The 26,274-nt window shown below is 42.2% G+C and overlaps 1 protein-coding gene across 1 annotated transcript; it reads left to right on the top strand.

The window, feature by feature from the left end:
- The first annotated feature begins 4,096 nt into the window (after positions 1-4,096).
- On the top strand, positions 4,097-26,274 carry prr5l (proline rich 5 like). The gene is made up of 9 exons (XM_023984730.2): positions 4,097-4,420; positions 12,234-12,364; positions 18,166-18,246; positions 18,535-18,583; positions 21,895-21,952; positions 22,426-22,517; positions 22,910-23,044; positions 23,370-23,490; positions 24,927-26,274. Exons 2-9 carry the CDS (start codon positions 12,243-12,245, stop codon positions 25,304-25,306), a joined length of 1,038 nt encoding a protein of 345 aa, XP_023840498.1. The 5' UTR covers positions 4,097-4,420; positions 12,234-12,242; the 3' UTR covers positions 25,307-26,274.

The raw sequence follows: 26,274 nt of genomic DNA on the forward strand, positions 1-26,274 counted from the left end.
TTCGATCAGACATAGGAGGATGTATATAACATACCATGTAAGGATATCTATTGAAATTATGTTTTGTTTCTTATACAGATAAATATTTAGAAAATGACTACAGTTATGATACATTTGGGAAAAGTGTATAAAGGCTTAGATACTGCGATGACTGGGCGGTGAGTCGGAAGCAGGTGCAGGTGAAACGTTTGAATAAAATAACAAAACCAAGAACACGACACTAGCACAAGGCAGTACGCCGATACACAAGAACAGAAACAATGACGCCTGGGGAAGGAACCAAGGGAAGTGACATATTGGGCAGGTAATCAAGGAGTTGATGGAGTCCTGGTGAGTGTCATTGTGCGCTAATGCGCAGTGACTGTACGTACATATCCCAACCAGAAGCAATGGATTACAGGCTATATCCGCACTGAGCTAAAGGGTAGAGCTGCCCCGCTTTCAAGGAGCGGGACTCTAACCCAGAAGCTTATAAGAAATCCCGCTATGCCCTCCAATGAACCATCAAACAGGCAAAGCGTCAATACAGGACTAAGATTGAATCGTACTACACCGCTCCAACGCTCGTCGGATGTGACCGGACTTGCAAACTATTACAGACTACAAAGGGAAGCACAACCGAGAGCTGCCCAGTGACACGAGCCTACCAGACGAGCTAAATTACTTCTATGCCCTCTTCGAGGCAAGTAACACTGAAACATGCATGAGAGCTTCAGCTGTTCCGGACGACTGTATGATCACGCTCTCCGCAGCCGATGTGAGTAAGACCTTTAAACAGGTCAACATTCAGAAGGCCAGACGGATTACCAGGGCGTGTACTCCGAGCATGCGCTGACCTATTGGCAAGTGTCTTCACTGACATTTTCAACATCTCCCTGTCTGAGTCTGTAATAACAACATGTTTCAAGGAGACCACCATAGTCCCTGTGTCCAAGAACACCACTAACGTAACCTGCCTAAATGAATACCAACCTCAGATCCTCAAAAGGTTCTACAGCTGCACCATTGAGAGCATCCTGGCGGGTTGCATCACTGCCTGGTATGGCAACTGCTCGGCCGCCGACCGCAAGGCACTACAGAGGGTAGTGCGTACGGCCCAGTACATCACTGGGGCCAAACTTCCTTCCATCCAGGACCTCTATACCAGGCGGTGTCAGAGGAAGGCCCTAAAAATTGTCAAAGACTCCAGCCACCCTTGTCATAGACTGTTCTCTTGGCTACCGCACGGCAAGTGGTACTGGAGCGCCATGTCTAGGTCCAAGAGGCTTCTAAACAGCTTCTAGCCCCAAGCCATAAGACTCCTGAATATCTAATCAAATGGCTACCCGGACTACTTGCACTGCTCCCCCCCTTACGCTGCCACAACTCTATTATCTATGCATAGTCACTTTAATAACTCTACCTACAGTCATGGCCAAAAGTTTTGAGAATGACACAAATATTAATTTTCACAAAGTCTGCTGCCTCAGTTTGTATGAGATGCAATTTGCATATACTCCAGAATGTTATGAAGAGTGATCAGATGAATTGCAATTAATTGCAAAGTCCCTCTTTGCCATGCAAATGAACTGAATCCCCAAAAACATTCCAAAAAAACAAAGCATTTCAGCCCTGCCACAAAAGGACCAGCTGACATCATGTCAGTGATTCTCTCGTTAACACAGGTGTGAGTGTTGACGATGACAAGGCTGGAGATCACTCTGTCATGCTGATTGAGTTCGAATAACAGACTGGAAGCTTCAAAAGGAGCGTGGTTCTTGGAATCATTGTTCTTCCTCTGTCAATCATGGTTAACTGCAAGGAAACACGTGCCGTCATCATTGCTTTGCACAAAAAGGGCTTCACAGGCAAGGATATTGCTGCCAGTAAGATTGCACCTAAATCAACCATTTATCGGATCATCAAGAACTTCAAGGAGAGCGGTTCAATTGTTGTGTAGAAGGCTTCAGGGCGRCCAAGAAAGTCCAGCAAGCGCCAGGACCGTCTCCTAAAGTTGATTCAGCTGCGGGATCGGGGCACCACCAGTACAGAGCTTGCTCAGGAATGGCAGCAGGCAGGTGTGAGTGCATTTGCACGCACAGTGAGGTGAAGACTTTTGGAGGATGGCCTGGTGTCAAAAACGGCAGCAAAGAAGCCACTTCTCTCCAGGAAAAACATCAGGGACAGACTGACATTCTGCAAAAGGTACAGGGACTGGACTGCTGAGGACTGGGGTAAAGTCATTTTCTCTGATGAATCCCCTTTCCGATTGTTTGGGGCATCCGGAAAAAAGGTGAGCACTACCATTGGTCCTGTGTCTGTCTCTTATACACATCTAGATGTGTATAAGAGACAGCCATTCATGTGTGGGGTTGCTTCTCAGCCAAGGAAGTGGGCTCACTCACAATTTTTCCTAAGAACACAGCCATGAATAAAGAATGGTACCAACACATCCTCTGAGAGCAACTTCTCCCAACCATCAAGGAACAGTTTGGTGACAAACAATACCTTTTCCAGCATGATGGAGCACCTTGCCATAAGGCAAAAGTGATAACTAAGTGGCTCGGGGAACAAAACATCGATATTTTGGGTCCATGGCCAGGAAACTCCCCAGACCTTAATCCCATTGAGAACTTGTGGTCAATCCTCAAGAGGTGGGTGGACAAACAAAAACCCACAAATTCTGACAACTCCAAGCATTGATTATGCAAGAATGGGCTGCCATCAGTCAGCATGTGGCCCAGAAGTTAATTGACAGCATGCCAGGGCGGATTGCAGAGGTCTTGAAAAAGAAGGGTCAACACTGCAAATATGGACTCTTTGCATCAACTTCATGTAATTGTCAATAAAAGCCTTTGACACGTATGAAATGCTTATAATTATACTTCAGTATTCTATAGTAACATCTGACAAAAATATCTAAAGACACTGAAGCAGCAAACTTTGTGGAAATTAAAATTTGTGTCATTCTCAAAATTTTTGGCTATGACTGTACATGTGCATACTACCTCAACTAACCAGTGCCCCCGCACATTGACCCTGTACCCGTATCCCCTGTATATAGCCTCGCTATAGGTATTTTTCTGCTGCTCTTTAAATATTGGTTACTTTTCACTGTAAGGTCTACACCTGTTTATATTCGGCGCATGTGACAAATCAAATTTGATTTGATGTTGTGTTCACCATTTATGTGCTGTAGCTTAACTATTCAAAGGTGGCACTGGTTTGACCCTCTGTAGACCAAATAAGGCTCTTGCTTAAGTGATTATAAAGGATCAGCACTGTCCAATTCATTTTAGCCTGATCCTTTTTCTTGACTGACAATCAACATGATGATTCCCTCAGTGGGGGTTTTGACTTTCTTGAGCACGTTCAAGAGTCTCGAACTTCACGTTGACATGGTAGACTGTCAAGTAGATGTCAGGTAGAAAGTTATTTTGAGAGAATCAAAGGATTTATTGTTTGGTCAGGGTGGAAAAATGGATTGGACTTCTATCGCCCTGTTTCATTTTACTCTTATCAAAATCACAACACTTTGAAGTTGAAATGTTTACCTTTTAGGATTGCACAATAATAATGGATTGAAAAAAATACGATATGTGCAGGCCTAGTTGCGTCAACATGTATGGTGATAGTGGAGGGTTTAGAAATGTGGTTTTTGTAGGCCTACAAATTGAAATTATATTGGTAGGTGAAATTGCATTTCTTCACACTAAATGTGTGACAAGTCAGTACTTCACTTCATTAATCCTAGACGACGCCTGCAGTTGGCTTGTGTAATGAATAGTATAATTTGATATAACATATTATACAAATTACAATGCTAGTAGTTAGGTACAAAATAGTATCCTGTGCAGTGTGCAATAGTTTCAACACAGTTATTGTGAAGCATCTAGGCCTATGCTTTTATTGTTGAATTTAGTGAAAGTCAATATTGTATTAAAGACAACCATTTCCTAAAAACTCCCTATCAATTCTGCGACAACTCACATAACTTTATTATAGGCTATAATAAACCGTTATAATGCTTCCGCTTACAGAGAGGGGTGATCACTTCATGAATATTTAAACGGTTAAGTATTCCGTAACAATCGGTGTCGGGGAGGAGGGGCAGGCACCACGAGAGAATGAACGAACTCTATAGATGTGTATTGATGAAAGTCACACTTGTAAGCGCGAGCGTCGTCCGATACTTTTGCAGTAGAAAGTAACAGATGTAGCAAATAGCCTCCAAGCTAATGCAACTCTTTATGGGCTGAATTATTAGACGACGAGACTAAAAACCAAGGACCTTTCAATTGGTTAAATTTCATAGTTTGCTAGTTCAAAGAGGTATAGGCTACACATGCTTTATACACGAATTTGAAATTGTCGCCACAAGGACGCCGCTGTGCGCTAGATACACGGCACTTGGAGAGTAGTTGAAGTGAGCTTGTAAAAGGTAAGATACGCTTTAAAATATGTTTGTTTACAAAATGTATTCAAATTAGCCCAGCCTACTTCTAAAGATAAATATTCACTTTGACAGTCACACTTCTAATATATGGTTTCTGCCTTTCAACTTCTCGAGATTCTGATTTGCCATCTTGAAGTTTCTTCCCAAATGAGTGTGTGTGTGTGTGTGTGTCAGTGAACGTCTAGACCGCAGTAAAAAACTGCATACATATGTAGAAAATGAACTCAAACCATTGGATAACATCTCCACTGAATTTTGCAGGACTGGGCATGCTGTCTGTTACTCCTTGGTAGTTCAGCCTGTTCTCATAGACTAATAGTGACATCGTAAATGTAAATCCCGGACACCCAAATTACTATGATATGTTATGTTTGGTATAAAAACTTTAGTATTTTAGCAACTTTGGAACTACTTACTACTTTTTAGCTACTTTGCAACTATACTGAAGAAAAATATAAACGCAAAATGTAAAGTGTTGGTCCCATGTTTCATGAACTGAAGTAGAAGATCACAGAAATTTTCCATATGCACAAAAAACGTATTTCTCTCAAATTGTGTGCACAAATATCATAACATCCCTGTTTGTAAGAAATTTTCCTTTGCAAAGATAATTCATCCACCTGACAGGTGTGGCATATCAAGAAGCTGATTAAACAGCATGATTATTACACAGGTTCTCCTTGCGCTGGGTACAATAAAAGCCCACTCTAAAATGTGCAGTTATGTCACACAATGCAATGCCACAGATGTCAAAATTTTTGAAGGAGCGTGCAATTGGCATACTGACTGCAAGACTAAAATTAATTTAATGTTCATTTCTCTACCATAAGCCACCTCCAACGTAATTTTAGAGAATTTGGCAGTACGTCCAACCGGCCTCACAAACGCAGACCATGTGTAACCATGCCAGCCCAGGACCTCCACATCCAGCTTCCCTCACCTGCGGGATCGTCTGAGATCAGCCACCTAGACAGATGATGAAACTGAGGAGTATTTCTGTTTTTAATTAAGCCCTTTTGTGGGAAAAATGTATTCTGATTGGCCGTGTCTGGCTCCCCAGTGGGTGGGCCTGGCTCCCATGTGGGTCGGCCTATGCCCTCCCATGGCTCAAATTGTGTGCACAAATTGCCCAGTTGTGAAATCCATAGATTTGGGCCTAATTAATTTATTTCAATTTACTAATTTCCTTATATGAACTGTAACTCAGGAAAATTGTTGAAATTGTTGCAAGTTGCGTTTATATTTTTGTTCAGTGTACTTATTAGCATGTTAGCTAGAGGTCGACCGATTATGATTTTTCAACACCGATACCGATTATTGGAGGACCAAAAAAGCCGATACCGATTAATGGGCCGATTTTTATTTATATATATATATACGTATATGTATATATATACACTGCTCCAAAAAATAAAGGGAATACTAAAATAACACATCCTAGATCTGAATGAATGAAATATTCTTATTAAATACTTTTTTTCTTTACATAGTTGAATGTGCTGACAACAAAATCACACTAAAATTATCAATGGAAATCAAATTTATCAACCCATGGAGGTCTGGATTTGGAGTCACACTCAAAATTAAAGTGGAAAACCACACTACAGGTTGATCCAACTTTGATGTAATGTCCTTAAAACAAGTCAAAATGAGGCTCAAGTAGTGTGTGTGGCCTCCACGTGCCTGTATGACCTCCCTACAACGCCTGGGCATGCTCCTGATGAGGTGGCGGATGGTCTCCTGAGGGATCTCCTCCCAGACCTGGACTAAAGCATCCGCCAACTCCTGGACAGTCTGTGGTGCAACGTGGCGTTGGTGGATGGAGCGAGACATGATGTCCCAGATGTGCTCAATTGGATTCAGGTCTGGGGAACTTGCGGGCCAGTCCATAGCATCAAGCCTTCCTCTTGCAGGAACTGCTGACAACTCCAGCCACATGAGGTCTAGCATTGTCTTGCATTAGAGGAACCCAGGGCCAACCGCACCAGTATATGGTCTCACAAGGTTTGAGGATCTCATCTCGGTACCTAATGGCAGTCAGGCTACCTCTGGCGAGCACATGGAGGGGCTGTGCGGCCCCAAAAGAATGCCACCCCCACCACGACTGACCCACCACCAAACCGGTCATGCTGGAGGATGTTGCAAGCAGCAGAACGTTCTCCACGGCGTCTCCAGACTCTGTCACGTCTGTCACATGTGCTCATGTGCTCAGTGTGAACCTGCTTTCATCTGTGAAGAGCACAAGGGCGCCAGTGGCGAATTTGCCAATCTTGGTGTAAGCACAACCCCCACCTGTGGACGTCGGGCCCTCATACCACCTCATGGATTCTGTTTCTGACCGTTTGAGCAGACACATGCACATTTGTGGCCTGCTGGAGGTCATTTTGCAGGGCTCTGGCAGTGCTCCTCCTTGACAAAAGGCGGAGGTAGCGGTCCTGCTGCTGGGTTGTTGCCCTCCTACGGCCTCCTCCACGTCTCCTGATGTACTGGCCTGTCTCCTGGTAGCGCTCCATGCTATGGACACTACGCTGACAGACACAGCAAACTTCTTGCCACAGCTCGCATTGATGTGCCATCCTGGATGAGCTGCACTACTGAGCCACTTGTGTGGGTTGTAGACTCCGTCTCATGCTACCACTAGAGTGAAAGCACCGCCAGCATTCAAAAGTGACCAAAACATCAGCCAGGAAGCATAGGAAACTGAGAAGTGGTCTGTGGTCACCACCTGCAGAACCACTCCTTTATTGGGGGTGTTTTGCTAATTGCCTATAATTTCCACCTGTTGTCTATTCCATTTGCACAACAGCATGTGAAATTTATTGTCAATCAGTGTTGCTTCCTAAGTGGACAGTTTGATTTCACAGAAGTGTGATTGACTTGGAGTTACATTGTGTTGTTTAAGTGTTCCCTTTATTTTTTTGAGCAGTATATATATATATATATATATATATGTGTGTAATAATGACAATTACAACAATACTGAATGAACAATGAACACTTATTTTATCTTAATATAATACATAAATAAAATCAATTTAGTCTCAAATCAATAATGAAACATGTTCAATTTGGTTTAGATAATGCAAAAACACAGTGTTGGAGAAGAAAGTATAAGTGCAATATGTACAATGTAAAAAAGCTAACATTTAAGTTCCTTGCTCAGAACATGAGAACATATGAAAGCTAGTGGTTCCTTTTAACATGAGTCTTCAATAATCCCAGATAAGAAGTTTTAGGTTGTAGTTATTATAGGACTATTTTTCTCTATAACATTTGTATTTCATATACCTTTGACTATTGGATGTTCTTATAGGCACTATAGTATTGCCAGCTTAATCTTGGGAGTTGATAGGCTTGAAGTCATAAACAGCGCTGTGCTTCAAGCATTGCTAAGAGCTGCTGGCAAACGCAGTAAAGTGCTGTTTGAATGAATGCTTAAGAGCCTGCTGCTACCTACCACCGCTCAGTCAGACTGCTCTATCAAATATCAAATCATAGACTTAATTATAATATAATAAACACACAGAAATACGAGCCTTAGGTCATTAATATGGTCAAATCTGGAAACTATCATTTCGAAAACAAAACGTTTATTCTTTCAGTGAAATACCGAACCTTTCTGTATTTTATCGAATGGGTTGCAACCCTAAGTCTAAATATTTCTGTTACATTGCACAACCTTCAATGTTATGTCATAATTATGTAAAATTCAGGCAAATTAATTACGGTCTTTGTTAGGAAGAAATTGTCTTCACACAGTTCGCAACGAGCCAGGTGGCCCAAACTGCTGCATATACGAGTGTGCTTTTTTCACGAATGCACTTTTGTTAAATCATCACCCGTTTGGCGAAGTTGAAGTAGGCTGTGATTCAATGATAAATCAAGGCACCGCATTGATTATATAATCAAGGCACCGCATTGATTATATGCAACGCAGGACAAGCTAGTTAACCTAGTAATATCATCAACCATGTGCAGTTCACTAGTGATTATGTTAAGATTGATTGTTTTTTATAAGATAAGTTTAATGCTAGCTAGCAACTTACCTTGGCTCCTTGCAGCCACAAGGTCCTTTTGATGCTGCACTCGCGTAACAGGTGGTCAGCCTGCCACGCAGTCTCCTCGTGGATTGCAATGTAATCGGCCATAATCGGCGTCCAAAAATGCTGATTACCGATTGTTATGAAAAATCGGCCCTAATTATTCGGCCATGGCGATTAATCGGTCGACCTCTAATGTTAGCCAACCCTTCCCCTAACCTTTACCCTTTAACCTAACTCCTAGCCTTAACCCCTAACCCCTAGCGTATTTAACGTTAGCCACCTAACTAACGTTAGGAACCTAACTAATGTTAGCCACAACAAATTGGAATTATTAACAAATACACTACCTTTCAAAAGTTTGGGGTCACTTAGAAATGTCCTTGTTTTTGAAAGAAAAGCATATTTTTTGTCCATTAAAATAATATCAAATTGATCAGAAATACAGTGTAGACATTGTTAATGTTGTAAATGACTATTGTAGCTGGAAACGGCAGATTTTTTTATGGAATATCTACATATGTGTACAGAGGCCCATTATCAGCAACCGTCATTCCTGTGTTCCAATGGCACGTTGTGTTAGCAAATCCAAGTGTATCATTTTAAAAGGCTAATTGATCATTAGAAACCCCTTTTGCAATTATGTTAGCACAGCTGAAAACTGTGCTGCTGATTAAAGAAGCAATAAAACGGGCTTTTAGACTAGGTGAGTATCTGGAGCATCAGCATTTGTGTGTTCGATTACAGGCTCAAAATGGCCAGAAACAAAGACTTTTCTTCTGAAACTCGTCAGTCTGTTCTTGTTCTGAGAAATGAAGGCTATTCAATGCAAGAAATTGCCCAGGAACTGAAGATCTCGTACAACACTGTGTACTACTCCCTTCACAGAACAGTGCAAACTGGCTCTAACCAGAATAGAAAGAGGAGTGGGAGGCCCTGGTGCACAACTGAGCAAGAGGACAAGTACATTAGAGTGTCTAGTTTGAGAAACAGACGCCTCACAAGTCCTCAACTTGCAGCTTCATTAAATAGTACCCGCAAAACACCAGTCTCAACGTCAACAGTGAAGAGGCGTCCCTCTGTCCAGTGTCTGTGTTCTTTTGTCCATCTTAATCTTTTCTTTTTATTGAACAGTCTGAGATATGGATTTTTCTTTGCAACTCTGCCTAGAAGACATATTAAGTTATACGAGATGGAAGATGGACCTCCTCAAATGTATACATACCATACGAAATGTAACATATCATACCAGGTGGAGGGAGACATATTTACGTTAACCATGTTACGTCTACCCATGAGTCCAAGTTGCAGCAGTTTGATGCACCTTTATAGGAAAGTACAGTAAAGGTGGTTGACGCTACGCTGACAGTCATTGCAGCCTAAGGCCTGCTCGTGTGTGTGACACTCCTCGCTGAAAATAATTACCTTACTAGTAACTCCTACTGCTGATTAGGGAAGGCATTAGATCTTTAGAATGTCACTGAAGGTTGTAAGTACTTAGTCAAAGAGGCAAGGTGACATCCAGTGTTGGTGATACCAAGCCTGTGGCAATAGGGCGCAGGCGCTGATTCAAAGAGAATGAGAAGTAGAAAAGCTCTAATGTGCTGATCTAAAATAGTAGTCCCTAACAGTCACCCAGCCTAACACCAAACTGCGTCTACAAGCAATGACGCTACATCTTGATTTGCTACACTCGCATTAGAGTTTGGTACAGTACGGTAAAGAAATGTATAGGTCAGTACAATATAATACAGTAGAGTAGAGTTTGGTACAGTACAGTGTAGCACGATTCCTTGTGCATAGAGTTGTCTGGTTTCTTTGACTTTGTAGTCAAAGGTTTTTGTTTGGCATCATTCTTTTTCAATTTAAAAGTATTTCAGTGTCATTCTGTTACCATAGAATTCCCCTACTACTACCGTCCCCTATCCAGTCATCTACAGATCTGTGCTAAACATTGTATTTATGGATGCATTTTGAAAGTATACATCCATAGTGCCCACTACCCTAGTCTCAATTAGGGCGACCCAGGTGGCTAATAGTCCAGCCCTCATGTTGCAGAGTGCCCCACAAACCCTCACTCTGATTTCTTCTTGGATCAGGGCAAATGGATGCACACAAGCATGCTATTGTTTATTTTCATCTGGTCTGCCAAACAGAGAACAGAGAGAGAGGTGATTGCTAAATACTTATTTAGCGTTGCCAGGCTACCCTCAGTGGAGTGCACAAAGGGACAGCATTAGAGGGGACGCAGAGCACGAAGGCGAGAGAAAAAAAGGAGGTGCAGAATAATCTTTCATTTACAGCTTTTCGATGTTCTTTCTAATTTTGGATCTGCACTTGATGAGGACACACGCACACATGTACATAAGTCACGTTCTCTCTCTCTCTCTCTCTCTCTCTCTCTCTCTCTCTCTCTCTCTCTCTCTCTCTCTCTCTCGCTCTCGCTCTCTCGCTCTCTCTCTCATTCATTTGTACACACACAGGCCCAACTGAGCTGGTCATAACACATCTGTAAATCTTAACCAATTCTTTCACGCAAGCAAGGGTTGGCCCACATATCTTGAATATTAGGCATTGCGCCTCTTTAAAGGAGTGGTGGGTGCTGTTGCATCTGCTCTCATTCTACAGAGTAGATTGGGGAGGTAGGGATACTTTCTGACACCCAGATGTGTGTGGGATGGGGTGACGTGGTGGGTACAGGCGGGGTGCGGTGTGTGTGTGTGTTCACCAGCTTGTGTGTGCATGTCTCGCTCAAGTGTGTACCGTAGGTGTTTGCTAGCTTGTGTTTGTGCAAGTCTGTGTGTGATTGTTTATGTACCAGGCCAGCTTGTGCATGAGTGCCTTTTCAATGCGTGGGAAAGAGCGCATGTGCGTTGTTTACAACATTTGGTGGCATTCACCACCCTCCCTTCCCCTTCATGTGGGTTTCCTGCTCTCTCTGTCAGTGGGTGACTTGAGTCTAAAAGCTGTGCGATGGCCCACCTCCTGTCACCTTGTCCCTTATCTAATTTTAGTTTACCAAGCTCTCGACACAGCGTTATTTTCTGGGGCCTGGCTCACAAGCTATCCATATATCTGTGCGGAACGCCGAATCCCATTAAACTGCTGTTCTCAGGCACTTATTATAGCCTAGTGTAGCCTAGCTTAGCCACTCTTCTCTTACCTAACCAACCCAGGCTTTTGGCGGTTGGCCCTTTCATTAGGGCACAGTTTGTGCTGTAAACACTACTGAGGTTTGGGTTAGAGCAGTAAGGCAGGAAGCTAATGGACGAGAGGAAGTTGACATGACTGCACAGCGGCGGGGGTTCACCACCTCTCTGCTTTCGGAATGATACAGGCTCTCTCGTATTAAGACAACATAAGCATGCATACCTGCTGTGAGAGCGAGTGTCTGTCTTCCCCTCAGACACGGTTTCGCTTCGTGAACTCACTCGCTCATTGTAGCGGTTTACTGTACACACACAAACACATTTTGTGTGAATGTTGTAGACAAAGTATTTTGGTTTCAGTCTTCGTCTCCGCCAGTGGCTGTTGATTCTGAAACTTTCACAATGTCACACCAAGTTTTCATTTCATCCATGTGGTCTATTCAGTAGAATGAACGGCATTAGCATTGGAGGCAGAAATGCACTGTATAGCTCATACACAGACTTCTATACCGCAGGATATATATATTTTTTTTAATCGGCAATGGCATGAACTTTTAGTTGCACCCAATTGAATAGCCATTATTAACCACTGACTTGTGTTTTCTGCAGGCCTGGTGCATGATGGGATCATTTCGGCGGCCCCGCCCTCGCTTCATGAGCTCGCCCGTGCTGACGGACCTCGCCTGCTTCCACGCCAGCTCGGTCGGCCAGCAGCTGTCCAACACAAGCGTCTGGAATAGGTGGGTGAGCCTCATCTGTGCGAACCACATCCAACACTGCTTTTAAATGTGTGTGTTTGAGTGTGTGAAACACGTTTCTCTTTTCATACATCTCTGACAGAGGGTCCATACCAGCCATTAGATACTAAACTGACTTTTGGTTTGCTTTCAAATGGGAAGCAACTAGATTTGATACATATCATATCTCTTTGTGCCTCACTTTATTTCCCTAAAATGTCCAAAGAGAACATGATAGGAAATGACAGGATAAATAATGTTGTAATCCCACCAGGAAGTGTTTAGACGATGTGGGTTATGTGTATATTAGTAAGTGTCCGGGTTGGAGCAGGAAGACCTGCGACGGTCTCTTTCCTCTCTGACCACCCCATCACTCTTTATCTGCAAAAAGTGTGGATAGTACTGTTGAGCTGGCGGTTTTGAACATACTCACTACGGAAACGGAAGCTAACCCTTTATTTCGGTATGGAAATGTGTCAGACTGCTCTCCCCCCTCCACTTCTCTCAGGAAGTGAATAGAGCATTTGACAGGATGTTTTGTGGGAAGCGGATGGGGCAGCGGGCGCTTCGGCCGCTAAGAGGTCCCTTCCGCTAAACCCCAGAGGTGCCACTGAGGCGCTTGGCGTGCTCTTTGTCCACCGAAAGCAGGTCTTTCCATAGGTGTGGATTTTGTGTCCTTGGTTACATGGTCACCGGGCCGCCGCCACCGCTTGTACGGCACAGTCCTCCACAGCGAAGGGCCGAAGTCACAATGGTACGCTGCACTGTTTTGACCTGATAGCGGACCGCCCTAAACTAGAACAAAAGGCCAATGCAAAGTTTTCACAAGCCCTTTTTTCCTTTCTAATTCCTTCAGGCTCTACAAAAGTGCCCAGGGGGTACGTGCTAGGGGTTGATTCTGGACAGTACCTTTACACAGCTTTGCTACACAATGAAAAGGTTTATGAAAACCCCCAAGGCCATGTAATGACAATATGTTATGACAATATCTGCAGAGGGGCTTTAAATGGATCTCTGGTTTTCACTGTTTACAGTATGTCCATGCCTCCCTGTTGCAAAATGCATCGTATTTCACACCTCTCTTCCTACATTGGAGAATTCATATTCAGAAAATGTTGCAGGGCACTAATTCTCCACGGTGGGTTGTTATCAAAATAAGTTTTAAAAAGAAATTGTAATTAACATGACTCAAGACATACACTGAGTTTACATAACATTAAGGACACCTGTTCTTTCCATGACATAGACAGATGAATACAGGTGAAAGATATGATCCCTTCTTGATGTCACTTGTTAAATCCACTTCAATCGGTGTAGATGAAGGGGAGGAGACAGGTTAAAGAAGGATTTTTAAACCTTGAGACATTTGAGACATGGATTGTGTATGTGTGCCATTCAGAGGATGAATGGGCAAGACTCGGTTTGCACATTTTAGGGAAATCATTTAGGTGGAAATCTTCCGTGGGAATTAATGGGAATATATGGGAATTAACGAAAATATATGCAAATTAATATTAACACCATTTAAATGTAGATGTTTTTTGCATTGGATATATTTACCATATCATATGGAGACAGAAACATAAACCTTTTACCTTATCATAACTAGACATAATTGCAAATGATAAAATTTCTTCCAATAGAAATGTTTAAAAACGATTTAGTTACGAATTGAACTTTAATTAAATGAGTTGACTCTTCACATGGGATGATTTCACTGAACAACAAAAGATAGGGAGTAAGTAGAAGGGGAAAAAAGTAAGGAACTTGTATGTCGGCCCTGTATTAAAGAACATAAATGGTTAAAGAAAAGTGTGATAAATAAAAACATATACCAATTTCATTTAAGGACCAAAAAACTGACAGCTGTGCCATATAAATTGCAAAATAGTTGGGAAGAGATTTTCGATGTACCCATTCCATGGCACATGGTTTATGAATTGATACGCAAAACAACGCCGGATTCAAAACTTCGAATTTTTCAATTTAAATTACTGTACAAAATTCTTGCAACTAATAGAATGTTATATATATGGGGTATACAATCTTCCCAGCTCTGCAGATTCTGTTGTGAGGAGGCAGAGTCATTAGATCATTTATTTTGGTATTGTCCATATGTAGCTCGTTTTTGGTCACAGGTCCAGGAATGGCTGAAGAATTGCAACATTTGCCTAGAACTAAVGCTACAGATAGCAATACTGGGGGATTTGAAAAGCCATAGTCAATCAATCAATAATATAATAATTATTTTYGCAAAAAATTTTATTTTTAATTTACAATCTGTAGAAGCTATGAGAATAGGAAGGTTCAAATCTTTTGTGAAGCATCACAGCACAGTTGAAAAATATATGGCAAATAAAAATCCGAAATGGATGATGTTGGAAGATAGATGGGAYGGGTTGAGTGGAACTGAAGGGTGGGACTAATAACAYGATAAACAATGTAGGGCATYCGGGATCTGTGAAATGTGTATAGGTGCGGAGCTTTTGTGAAATAGCACAGTTACAAGTGGAAATAAAATTGGATGGACAACAGAAATAGAGGAAGGACTAAGAACAAACAAGAGAGAACTATTATAAAGTAGACTGTGTCTGTAAAATGGGTATAAGATGGTGGTAGGGTTGCGGAGCGGTGGTAGGGTTGCGGGGAATAATAATAAAGGTATATTCGTTAAAAAAGTATATATGTCTATATAGGTATGTGTATGTATATATGTGTATATGTATGCATGCGTGTATGGATATATATATTTACCCCAAAAAATATGGGGGATTGGAAATGATGCAGACAATTACATTGGAAGCAACATTCTTTCCGCAATATTAAGCTGATCCACCCCGCAAAGAAAAAAAAGTAAAAAAATAAATAAAAAAATAAAATAAAAAAAATAAAATTAAAATAAATAAATAAAAGATAGGGAGTATTGAATGATCCCCAATTATCCATCACATCTCCCAAAAACATTTTCAGCATACATCTGTAAAACGATAGTCTAGAAACTAAAGCTTTGGTTGTCTTCCTCTCAGGCTTCCATGTCTTCTCCCTGATCCTCCTCAATGTCCAACTCTTGGCCATCAGTCTCTGAGGCCTCATCTTCACTGTCACTTTCCAACCTTGAGGATGGCTCGCTGTCAGGCTCAAAAAGCCTCAAATTTGCCCAGATGGCCACCGATTTTTCAATCCTTGTATTGGTCAGCCTATTGCATGCTTTGGTGTGTGTGTGTGTTCCCAAACAAGGACCTCTGAGCGCTCTGAGGCGGCTGATGTTGGTGGGATTTGGAGGATGAGGCAACAGGGGAAAGAGCTTCAGATCCACAAAGTCCCTTCCACCAGGTGGCTGATGAGATGTGTTGGCACGACTGCCATATTGCATCTCCATCCCAAAGCCCTTGCTTGGAAGTGTATTTCGCCAGACTGCCAAGAACCTTGCCCTCATCCATGCCAAGGTAGTGATGACACCATAGGCCTTGTTGATCTCTGCACCAGACAGGATGCTCTTGCCAGCATACTTGGGGTCCAACATGTACGCTGCAGCGTGTATGGGCTTCAGGCAGAAGTCTTAATGCTTTTTGATGTATTTCAGAACTGCAGTTTCCTCTGCTTGGAGCAAAAGTGGGCAGGGCAGTACGGATTTATTTTCTTACATCTGCAAGCAGAGTCTGAACATCAGACAGGATGGCATTGTCTCCCTCAATCCGTGCAATGGCTACTGCTATAGGTTTCAGAAGTTTCAGGCTGCTTACCACTCTCTCCCAAAATACATCATCCAGGAGGATACTCTTGATGGGGCTGTCCATATCGGCAGACTGTGATATGGCCATTTCTTGGAGAGACTCCTTCCCCTCCAGGAGACTGTCAAACATGATGACAACACCACCCCAATGGGTGTTGCTGGGCAGCTTCAATGTGGTGCTCTTATTCTTCTCACTTTGCTTGGTGAGGTAGATTGCTGCTATAACTTGATGACCCTTCACATACCTAACCATTTCCTTAGCTCTCTTGTAGTGATGCATGAGCAGCACAGCCAATGGGTGTGATGTGAGGGTAGGAAACCTCCACTTTAGACCAAGCAGCTGTCATGTTCGCAGCATTGTCTGTCACCAGTGCAAATACCTTCTCTGGTCCAAGCTCATTGATGACTTCCTTCAGCTCATCTGCAATGTAGAGACCGGTGTGTCTGTTGTCCCTTGTGTCTGTGCTCTTGTAAAATACTGGTTGAGGGGTGGAGATGATGTAGTTCATTATTCCTTGCTCACAAACATTCAACCACCCATCAGAGATGATTGCAATACAGTCTGCTTTCTCTATGATTTGCTTGACCTTCACTTGAACTCTGTTGACCTATGCATCCAGCAAATGAGTAGATAAAGCATGTCTGGTTGGAGGGGTGTATGCTGGGCGAAGAACATTCAGAAATCTCTTCCAATACACATTGCCTGTGAGCATCAGAGGTGAACCAGTTGCATACACATAAACTTCTGATTCCAGGAGGACCATGAGCTGTTGCTATAGAAGTAGAGGGACTTTTGTCAGAGGTTGCTTGTTGTGAGCGCTGAGGGAACTTTATGCACTTGGCCAGATGATTCTGCATCTTTGTTGCATTCTTCACATATGATTTGGCACAGTATTTGCAAATGTACACAGCTTTTCCTTCTACATTAGCTGGAGGGAAATGTCTCCACACATCAGATAGTGCCCGTGGCATTTTCCTGTAAAGATGAGTAAAAGAATTGTAAAAAAACCCGAATACAATTCCATGTACAGATAAATAGTTAAGTAGTTAGATTAAACAACTCCTTTGTAAGATACATGTTTTAAAATGATACATGTATGGAAACAGGTGAATTAACACTCCTCAGTTAGGCTCAAGCAAGCTAAAACCCACACGGAAGCAAAAACTAACTAGCAGAAATGGTTAAGTTAGAAATGATTTAAACACACTTTGCTGTGGGCTACTATTTACTAGTTAACAAGAAAATAATGTATGTTATATAAAATATATTCACCCCAGCCAGTATTGTAATCAAAACTTACCAGAAAGCATGTAGTCCTTGGCTCAGACAGTGTAGTAGTGTGGGCTCAGTAGCATCTCATTAGTGTGCAAGATATTGAGAATCAGCTGTACATGTGATGGAAGAATGCACTGTGCATGCAGAAGGTTGCAATTCCATTGAATTGGGGGTAGTTTAACCAAAATATGCCACAAGACCTAGAATTGCCTTATGTGTATCCCACAAAAAAGGTTCACTGTAATAAGCTAATGAAAATTTACCGGAAAGTTTCTGAGCCTTTGCAACCCTAGGCAAGACAAAATATTTAAGTGCCTTTGAACGGTGTATGGTAGGAGGTGCCATGTGCACCAGTTTGTGTCAAGAACTACAACGCTGCTGGGTTTTTCACGCTCAACATTTCCCCGTGTGTATCAAGAATGGTCCACCACCCAAAGGACATCCAGCCAACTTGACACAACTGTGGGAAGCATTGGAGTCAACATAGGACAGCATCCCGTGGAACGTTTTTGACACCTTGTAGAGTCCATGCCCCGACGAATTGAGGCTTTTCTAAGGGGAAAGGGATGCAACTCAATATTAGGAAGGTGTTCCCGAATGTTTGGTATACTCAGTGTATGATTGACTTATTAGACAAAATGAGGCAACCTAATCACCATCTATCACAATCATCCATCTTTCAGAAAAGTTTAAATAATGTCCTGTTGATATCAGCCAGAGCTTCCCATTTGCCAGGCAGTTGAGGTGCCCTCTGACCTAAGAGCTCTGACCTGACCCTGTGTTTCTGTCCCTTAGTGTCCAAACAGCCGTGATCAAAGTGTTCCAGGGTGGAGGGTTGCAAGCTAATGAGCTTTACACCCTCAATGAGAGCATCAGGTAAGGTTGAATTGACAGTCTAGATAGAGGTACTCTGTAAGAGCTTTGTGACTTCACCGCACACTGCAGGAAGCTTTGGGGACAGGGTCCTCCTTGTTCTGTTCTTGTAACCCGTAAGGCTTTGACAGATAAGGCCTTAGTGGAATCAACATAAAGGAAAGGAGACATCAAAATGTTGCCGCCACCTTTGATTTAGGGCACCACTATCAATACTTTTATAAAGTGCGTTTTAAATCAATGTTTTTCTTTCACGTTATTAGCTAGTCCCATTGTTCTGTGTCCTTTTAGATGGCTCCTCAAGACCGAGCTGGGATCGTTCATCACAGAGTACTTCCAGGTATGCCCTTTCCCCTTGCATGTACTGTAGATTCACCACCTAAAATGATCAAAGGAATAGTTTGCTTAATATAATGCACATGTAGGTACATATGTCGTTTATTTAGGGACTTAATAGCCATATCAGATTTGTAAGTAAGGATTTTTGCCCCATTCATTCCAAAAGACCCTTTACAAACTTTCCAGTCAAATGTGTTTGTAAGGTGTTTTAGGAAAATGCCTCAATAAGAACAATTTAAAAACAGTCTGGGTGAGTTGACAAGAGCCAAGGTACCTGGAAAATCATATACATGTGTCAAATGTAGTGATAATAATGAAGTAATTCATATATTTATTTATTTTTCAATTGAAGTGAAAGGTGTTTTGGTGTTTTACTAAACTAAATTTAGATTGCTTTCTTAATTATTTGTCCTAAAATAGCAGTTGAGCCAGTGGTGATTTTAGCATGTAAGTCTTGGTGGGGCACTCCCCCCAAAAATGGAGGTCCATGCCAGCAAAGCCACTACACTACACCACTAAACAATACACGAAGTGCACTATAACGGTGACAAACGGTGCCCACAAACTGTTAGGGCCTACATGAAGCTGTCCCAATAGCAGAGTCCCAACAGCAGTCCCAACACCTTACCACTGCTACACCTGGCTATCAGCGGAGCCTTGTCTGGCAGCGAAACAGTTAATTCAGCCTCATTTACTGCCTTTAAAAAACATAGCTGATGTGGCTGATTAAGCAAATGTGGTTTCTACTGACAATTGAGATGTACAAATTATGGCATACTGGGACAACTAGTGGATGAGAGGCAATCCGTAATTTCGATTAAGACAATAACGAGCGAGCAAGGACGGACGTAGTCAATATAACTATTTGTTCAGCACTTTTGAAATGTACAGCGATAGAATTCAGAGCATGGGCCGTTCTTACGGTATTCTCACTGTATACCAAGTCAGAACCGTAGGATAAATAAGGGGTGCGCATATGCCGACAATGAAAGCTCTTACAATATTCAATGATTACATTTCTTTAAAACAGGCTATAGGCTACATGCACCACCAAGTCAGAACAGTAGGCTAAATTATGAGGGGAAAAGGGACCAAATTATTAGGGTGAGGCACATGGGCAAGTAATGGCTTACTACACAGCATAAACTTTGTTAGGTTCTGACAAACAGAGTGAAAAACGAACAGACAACTAGTCAAAGTTCAAACCAAGTTTATTCACCCAATGGGTCAAACAGCTGCAAAGACAAAGACATGGTTCCACCAGCACAAGTATTTATACCCCCCTTTAGGCGGAGTCTCCTCCTTTTTTCTAAACCCTACATCTTTGTTGCTAGGTAGGAAGTTAAGTGATGTGGGTAGTAAACTGTTCCTTCTCCCTTCATGTGACCTGACCTGACCTCGGCCCCCCCCCCCATTCCTCACTAATCCACAGCTATCCACCCTTATCAGTGACCGCAACCATGTGATTGCCTTTTCCCTTACTTAGTAACTTCACAGGCACATGGCTCTTATCCGCCCTCGATTGACCCCACCATATACATTCCTCCTACATATAAGCATTAACTTCTGGTGTAGCAAGTATTTCAAATTACAACACAACAACTCAGTATTACTTTCTTAGCTATAGTATACATATCTCCCTGGCATATTACATCATTTCTGAAGCAGCATACAATACATTTTTTGACTCACCTTGTTGTGCTGTGCTCACTTGAACAGGAAGTGGCGCGGCGGACCTTCGTGGGCAAATTTTGTCATCGAACTCTGTCATTCTCTGGATTTATGGTGCTTTCAAGACAACTGGGAACTCTGTAAACGTTGAATCATGACGTCAGTGATCTTCAGTTCATAGCTCTAGAAAGAGGCTTGAGTTCCCGACTCTGAATTACGAGTTGGAAGACCATTCAAAACGTATTTTCCCAGTCAGAGCTAGTTTTTTTCCTGAGGTCACAGTTGTCTTGAACTCACTGAAGTCTGAGATTTCCCAGTTCCGAGTTTCCAGTTGTTTTGAAGGCGGCAGAAGTCATGCTGGATTGACAGCATTGCCAATGTTGAATGTTTATCCTTTTAAGCTTGGAAAAGAGATCCTTAAACCCAGACTTGGACCACACACCCACTCCACTGAATAGCATGCTAGTGATTGCTTTGAAATGCTTGCAGTTAGCCACTGATTCCTTCCAAACCACTCATTTGCAATTTCCAATGTGTTATGTAATGTTTATCTCCAATGGCCGATGAGCACCAATACGTTTAATCTATAAATTATCTTCATAATTTCTCTTCACATGGCAAGGTTTGAAAAGGATTTGCCAGTAGATTGTCGACTTGATTCATAATGATGAGTGCTAGCTTGCTAGCTAAGATTTTGAAAGTATGATGTTGACATCAGTCCAATCAAAGCTACGGTAGATATAACATGATTTGATGTCTTTTTATCTGTGGCCAATGACCTTGAGCCTTCTTGGATGGGCACTTCTAATGTAACTCTATGGCAGCACCCAAAGGGCTTGAATTTTCGAGCTCTCCCCATAGATTTTGCGGTGACGTAGTGTCCCCATGAGTAACAGAACACTGAGCCAATCACGGCGCAACTAGGGAACATTACCAACCCCTACGCTCCGTATTTTCTGCTGGCTGCCCCACCACCACAGAAAGCACTGAGCTAACACCTGCATTTTGGAGCTGCCTTACTCAAGAAAGCAAAAAAGAGAACATGTTTGTATGTGGCTTTATTAACTCAATGATTTGTTTTGTTTGCAAACTGATATGTGACACGTATTCATACCAAAATAACATGCAAAACAGGCTAAACAGGTGGGACTCTGCCACTGAGTTGAGCAATGGTCAAACTTTTTGGAATCCGTCAAGCCTCAATCAGAAGTGGAAGTGTGTGTTCCATTGCAGTGTCAGTTGAGGTGTTACACAACACATTGATTTACCAGCTCCTCTATATGCAATGAGCAGATTTTCTTTTGCTTAGTGCTTTTCTGTGCATTTGTTGATCAATTATTCAGTCAGCAGAGAACTGATTATTTTAAAGGGGTTTAAACCTGTTAATTCTGAACGTTGGTTATAAATATCCCCTTTTCTACGTGTTTTGGATAGGACACAAATGAACACCTCCTTTCAGCAACCTTACACCAACTGGCATGTGAGATGCATTTCATTTGCACACCAGCTGTCCCTCATGTAGATTTTAATAGAGTCATTTTGCATCAGCCATGTAAGAGAACTTTAAACTGTTACTGTTTCCTTGAATTTAAAAACATACGTTTCTGACATTTTCTCTTTCTTTCTTACAATTTGTCCTAGAATCAACTCTTGACCAAAGGCCTGTCACATATTCTGGAGAAGATTAGACTTTATGAGGGTAAGTGTACCATCTGCGCCATGAAACGTTGCAAACAATTTGGCTAGTTTGCATTTACATTTAAGGAAGTTACTTTGTTCACAGAGAGATGGTCAGGGTATTTTCCCAAGGTCTTATTCTTGGGACGCATTCCTCAGTTGGAACTGATTGATGACAGGTATCTACTGTAACCGCTTGTGTTTTTACCCTATTAAACCTCTCATAAGGACACAGAGGAATGAGAGTGAGATCTGAGCCTCATGTAAAGAGAGTTTATTTGTAACTGACCACCTCGATTCGGTCTTTTGCAGCATACAGCATTATGTGTAATAGCAATTCAATAGTAAAAATCCTTATCCATGAGCCATATTGATTTCCACCTGTCCAATGCTTTCAGACTCAGGGGACGAATACTCTGTGACAGGACTTTGATCTGTTTCATTTGTCACAGTGTCATCTAATGCTGGTTCATTTGTCCCTCCCTTTCTCCTCAGGTGACAGTCAACTCCTTATCCTGTCCGAGATGTGGATCAGGTTCTTCACTGCGATCTTGCCCACGCTCCAGGCTATATTCTATCCTGTTCAGGTACTGCCAACATACAGCCCGTCCTTTCGCCGAGACTTTAAACCGACTGCCTGACCCTCAGTGATCAGTACAAATCCCATGGCACTTGGTTTATACAGTAGGGGTGTTATTAATCCTGCCGTCCTGGCTTAATTCCGAAACTCGCTGCTCATTCTACCGCACACAGCCAGATAGGGACAATCCTCTCCTGCCCCTGTCAGTGTAGGGTGAGAAATCTCTTTCTCTCTCTCTCTCCTTCCCTCTCTCAATTACAGCCTCTGCTTTTTGCCGTACTCTTTCGTTTATTTGGCATCTTGAAGTCCTCCCAGCCCTTTACTGCAATGTTGCCATCTAATTTCATCCCTCATGAACATCATTAGTTTATGTGTGTTTTTTTTCCTGTGTGAGTGCAGGGTCAGGAGCTTACCGTCAGACAGATGGCTCTACTGGGCTTCAGAGACCTGGTTCTGTTGAAGCTCTCCCTAGAAGACCTACTGCCCATTGCCACAGTCCCCCCAGCCATCACACAAATGCTGCTGATTCTGCAGGTAAGCTTACTTCTACACCAGTCATTAATCTGGACATGTAGACACTTTATGTGACAATTGTCACCACATATAGTAGAATAATAATAGTTAGTACATGTAGCTTCTAAACCCCTTTGGGTCAGTTGCAGTGAAAGCTGAAGCACTACATGGCAAATCAGAGCCTGGCTCTGTGGCAAATGAACATAACATTATCTCACATCGTAAGGTGAAGTTAATGCAATAGGGTTCAAAGTGAGGCCTCTGTGTCAACTGTCTGTGTTGAGCACCATCCCATGCTTACTCACAGTGTATCTGTCCATGTTTCTGTCATTGTATCTATCCACAGGGCATCCATGAGTCTAACGGGCCCAGTCAAGAGTACTATCAGCTAGAGGGATTGGTCGAGACAGTCATCTCGCCTTACCTGGGTAACGTCCTCCACGTTAGCAACATCAACCGCTTCGTAGGTGAGTGGCCTGGGTCACAACAGAACATAGTATAAGCTTTGGTCCCACGCTTTATAGTAAGATTAAGTGTTTTTTTCTTTCCCTAATCATATTGTATTTTGAACAATAATGAACAGTTAATAAAAGAGTAAAATAGTACTTGTTTTCAAAAGAAGCATTAACAGCAATTTGACCCGTTTTTTTTTTAATAAGAAGGAGAATGTGTGATCCCTTTTACCGTGGCCCCCAGGGCTCTATGAGGGGAAATAAGCCTTGAAAACCCTAACTAGGCTTCTATGGCATGACAAATCACATAAACCACATAAAAAACATCACCAGAGCCTGCAAATCTGCATTTGATCACATTTCTTATCCCACTGGCCTGGAACTGGCTAGCACACACACTTTCTTTAATGCACTTTTACTCCCCTTCCCCAGTGTAGTTGTTTCTATGATTGCCATTACAGTCAGCCTGATAAATTCAATGGCTTGGGATGGTCGTGACGTCATGCACTAAACTAGAGCATGCAGATATCCCAGAGTAATTAAAGGCCCAATGCAGCAGTTTTTATATCAATATCAAATAATTTCAGGGTATCAATTAAGTACCTTACTGTAATAGATTCCCATTAAAATAGGCAAAAATAGCTTTTGGGAGTGGTCTGAGTGGGAAAGGGAAAACCAGCTGTTATTGGCAGAGAGGTTTGGAACTCTCTTTGTTATTGGTCTATTAACCAATTTACAGCACGGTGATGTCACAATGGAATGCCAAAACTCCCGCCCATGCAAATCTGCTGATTATAAGGTCCTGTGTAAATTATATTTTAAATCAGCAACTACAGTGCCAGCTAACTACAACTACAGTGCCAACTACAGTATTCACACCCCTTGACTAAAGTAATACTGCAAAAAAATGTGATATAGCACTTTCTGTCCTGAATACAAAGTGTTATGTTTGAGGCAAATCCAATACAACACATTATTGAGTACCACTCTCCATATTTTCAAGCATAGTGGTACAGTAGCTGAATCATGTTATGGGTGTGCTTGTAATTGTTATGTTTTTCTGGATGAAAAATAAATTGAATAGAGCTAAGCACAGGCAAAATCCTAGAGGAAAATCTGGTTGAGTCTGCTTTCCACCATACACTGGGAGATGAATTCAGTTTTAATAGATGACTCTAATTTCCTGAAGGCACAGGAAATAGCACTTATAAAAAAAATATTTTGCACTGTTAGTTTCATCAGCTGTTGTACAATATGATAGAAAAAAACTGTAAATAAACATAATTTTGACTACTGGGCCTTTAACAATTGTTCTTGAATTAGGACTGGTGAACTGCTTTGCATTGCATTTATCCAATGCATACTTATCAGGAGTCGACTGTATTACTTTCAAACAATAGCAGAGAATTACTCAAACAGGTGTTTTCCTCTTCTTCTTCCTATATCCCTAGAATGCCGTGCACCACTTTCCAGGTTAAGAGGAGTGGCACAACCAGAGATCACTGTTACTCATCATCATGCCTCAGACTCCTCCTCTCTGGCTCCCCTAGTGGAGCAGGAGGGGGAATCCTACCTGGAGAAGGTGGGAGGAGTCCGACGCCACACAGTGGCCAATGCACACTCCGACATACGGCTGCTCTCAGCTTCTGGCAGGATGCAGCCTGGGATGGAGGAGGACAGTGGTGGCGGTGGTGGGAACGGGATGGCAGGCAACGGCATGCGGCCCAGGCCTTTCTCCAGCTATCCAGACATCCTGGAATCCCCACTGGGAGTGGTGGGGCCCTTCAGAAAGCAGAGATCGACTGAAATCAGCTGCCATCCTCCCAGCTAACCAGTGATAGCGGCTGGAGACCGTTGTTGTTATTGATTCCTGGAAACTGAGGGGATAAAAACCATCTCTGAGTGCGAGCAGGGTGGTTGGGTGGAGTCTATGTCACCCAAGGGCTTTCCCTCCTCTGTGCTCAGATGCCAAAATGTGGAAACAGTTGATTGTTTCCGTACATCTCTGTTTCCCTACGTGCCAACACGTCAGATCTATTCACATGATTTTATTCCTGGGACGCATTCCTCGGTTGGAACTGATTGATGACAGGTATCTATCGTAACAGCTCGTGTTTTTACCCTATTTAACCTCTTATAAGGACACAGAGGAATGGCAGTGAGATCTGAGCCTCATGTAAAGAAAGTATATTTGTGGCTGACCGCCTCGATTTGGTCTTTTGGAGCAACATTTTTTTTTATTTTTTATTTTTTACATTAGATAAAAGTTGACTCCGTAGACTCACAGCTAGAAAAACTGTATATCACACACTGCAGCTGAGGAACAAATGGGAAAGTAATTCTGCTTTGAAAGTTGAAAAACTTGTAACCCCACTTTTGAGAAAATGGCCCTTGAATGTTTGGTACACCTACATGAAGAGCTCTTCTTATTCTACACCCATTCAGCATCGTTCACACCCTCTTAAGACTTAGCCCCACCCATCTCTTTCACGTGTGAGGCAATGTGCTAAACAGTGAGTATGGTGGTGTACAACAAAAGATTTCAAGACTAAAGGCTGGTTTATACTACTTCTATCGACATGTCTGTATACAGTTGTCACAGTGACATCATGAACATTCTATTGTCGTCCGACATCAAACTTGTCGTTGTCGTTCTGAAAAATTATTAACAAAAAAATGACAGGCTGCATGACATCAGCAGCCTGGGGGTCCAAAACTGATAACTGATGACTCATAACTGGTGCGTATTAACACCAATAAACCCATCCGTTTAAAAATTAAAAGCAACTTTCTAAACAA

The sequence above is a fragment of the Salvelinus sp. IW2-2015 genome, linkage group LG4q.1:29 (assembly GCF_002910315.2).
Source record: "Salvelinus sp. IW2-2015 linkage group LG4q.1:29, ASM291031v2, whole genome shotgun sequence".
Classification (NCBI taxonomy): Eukaryota; Metazoa; Chordata; class Actinopteri; order Salmoniformes; family Salmonidae; genus Salvelinus; species Salvelinus sp. IW2-2015.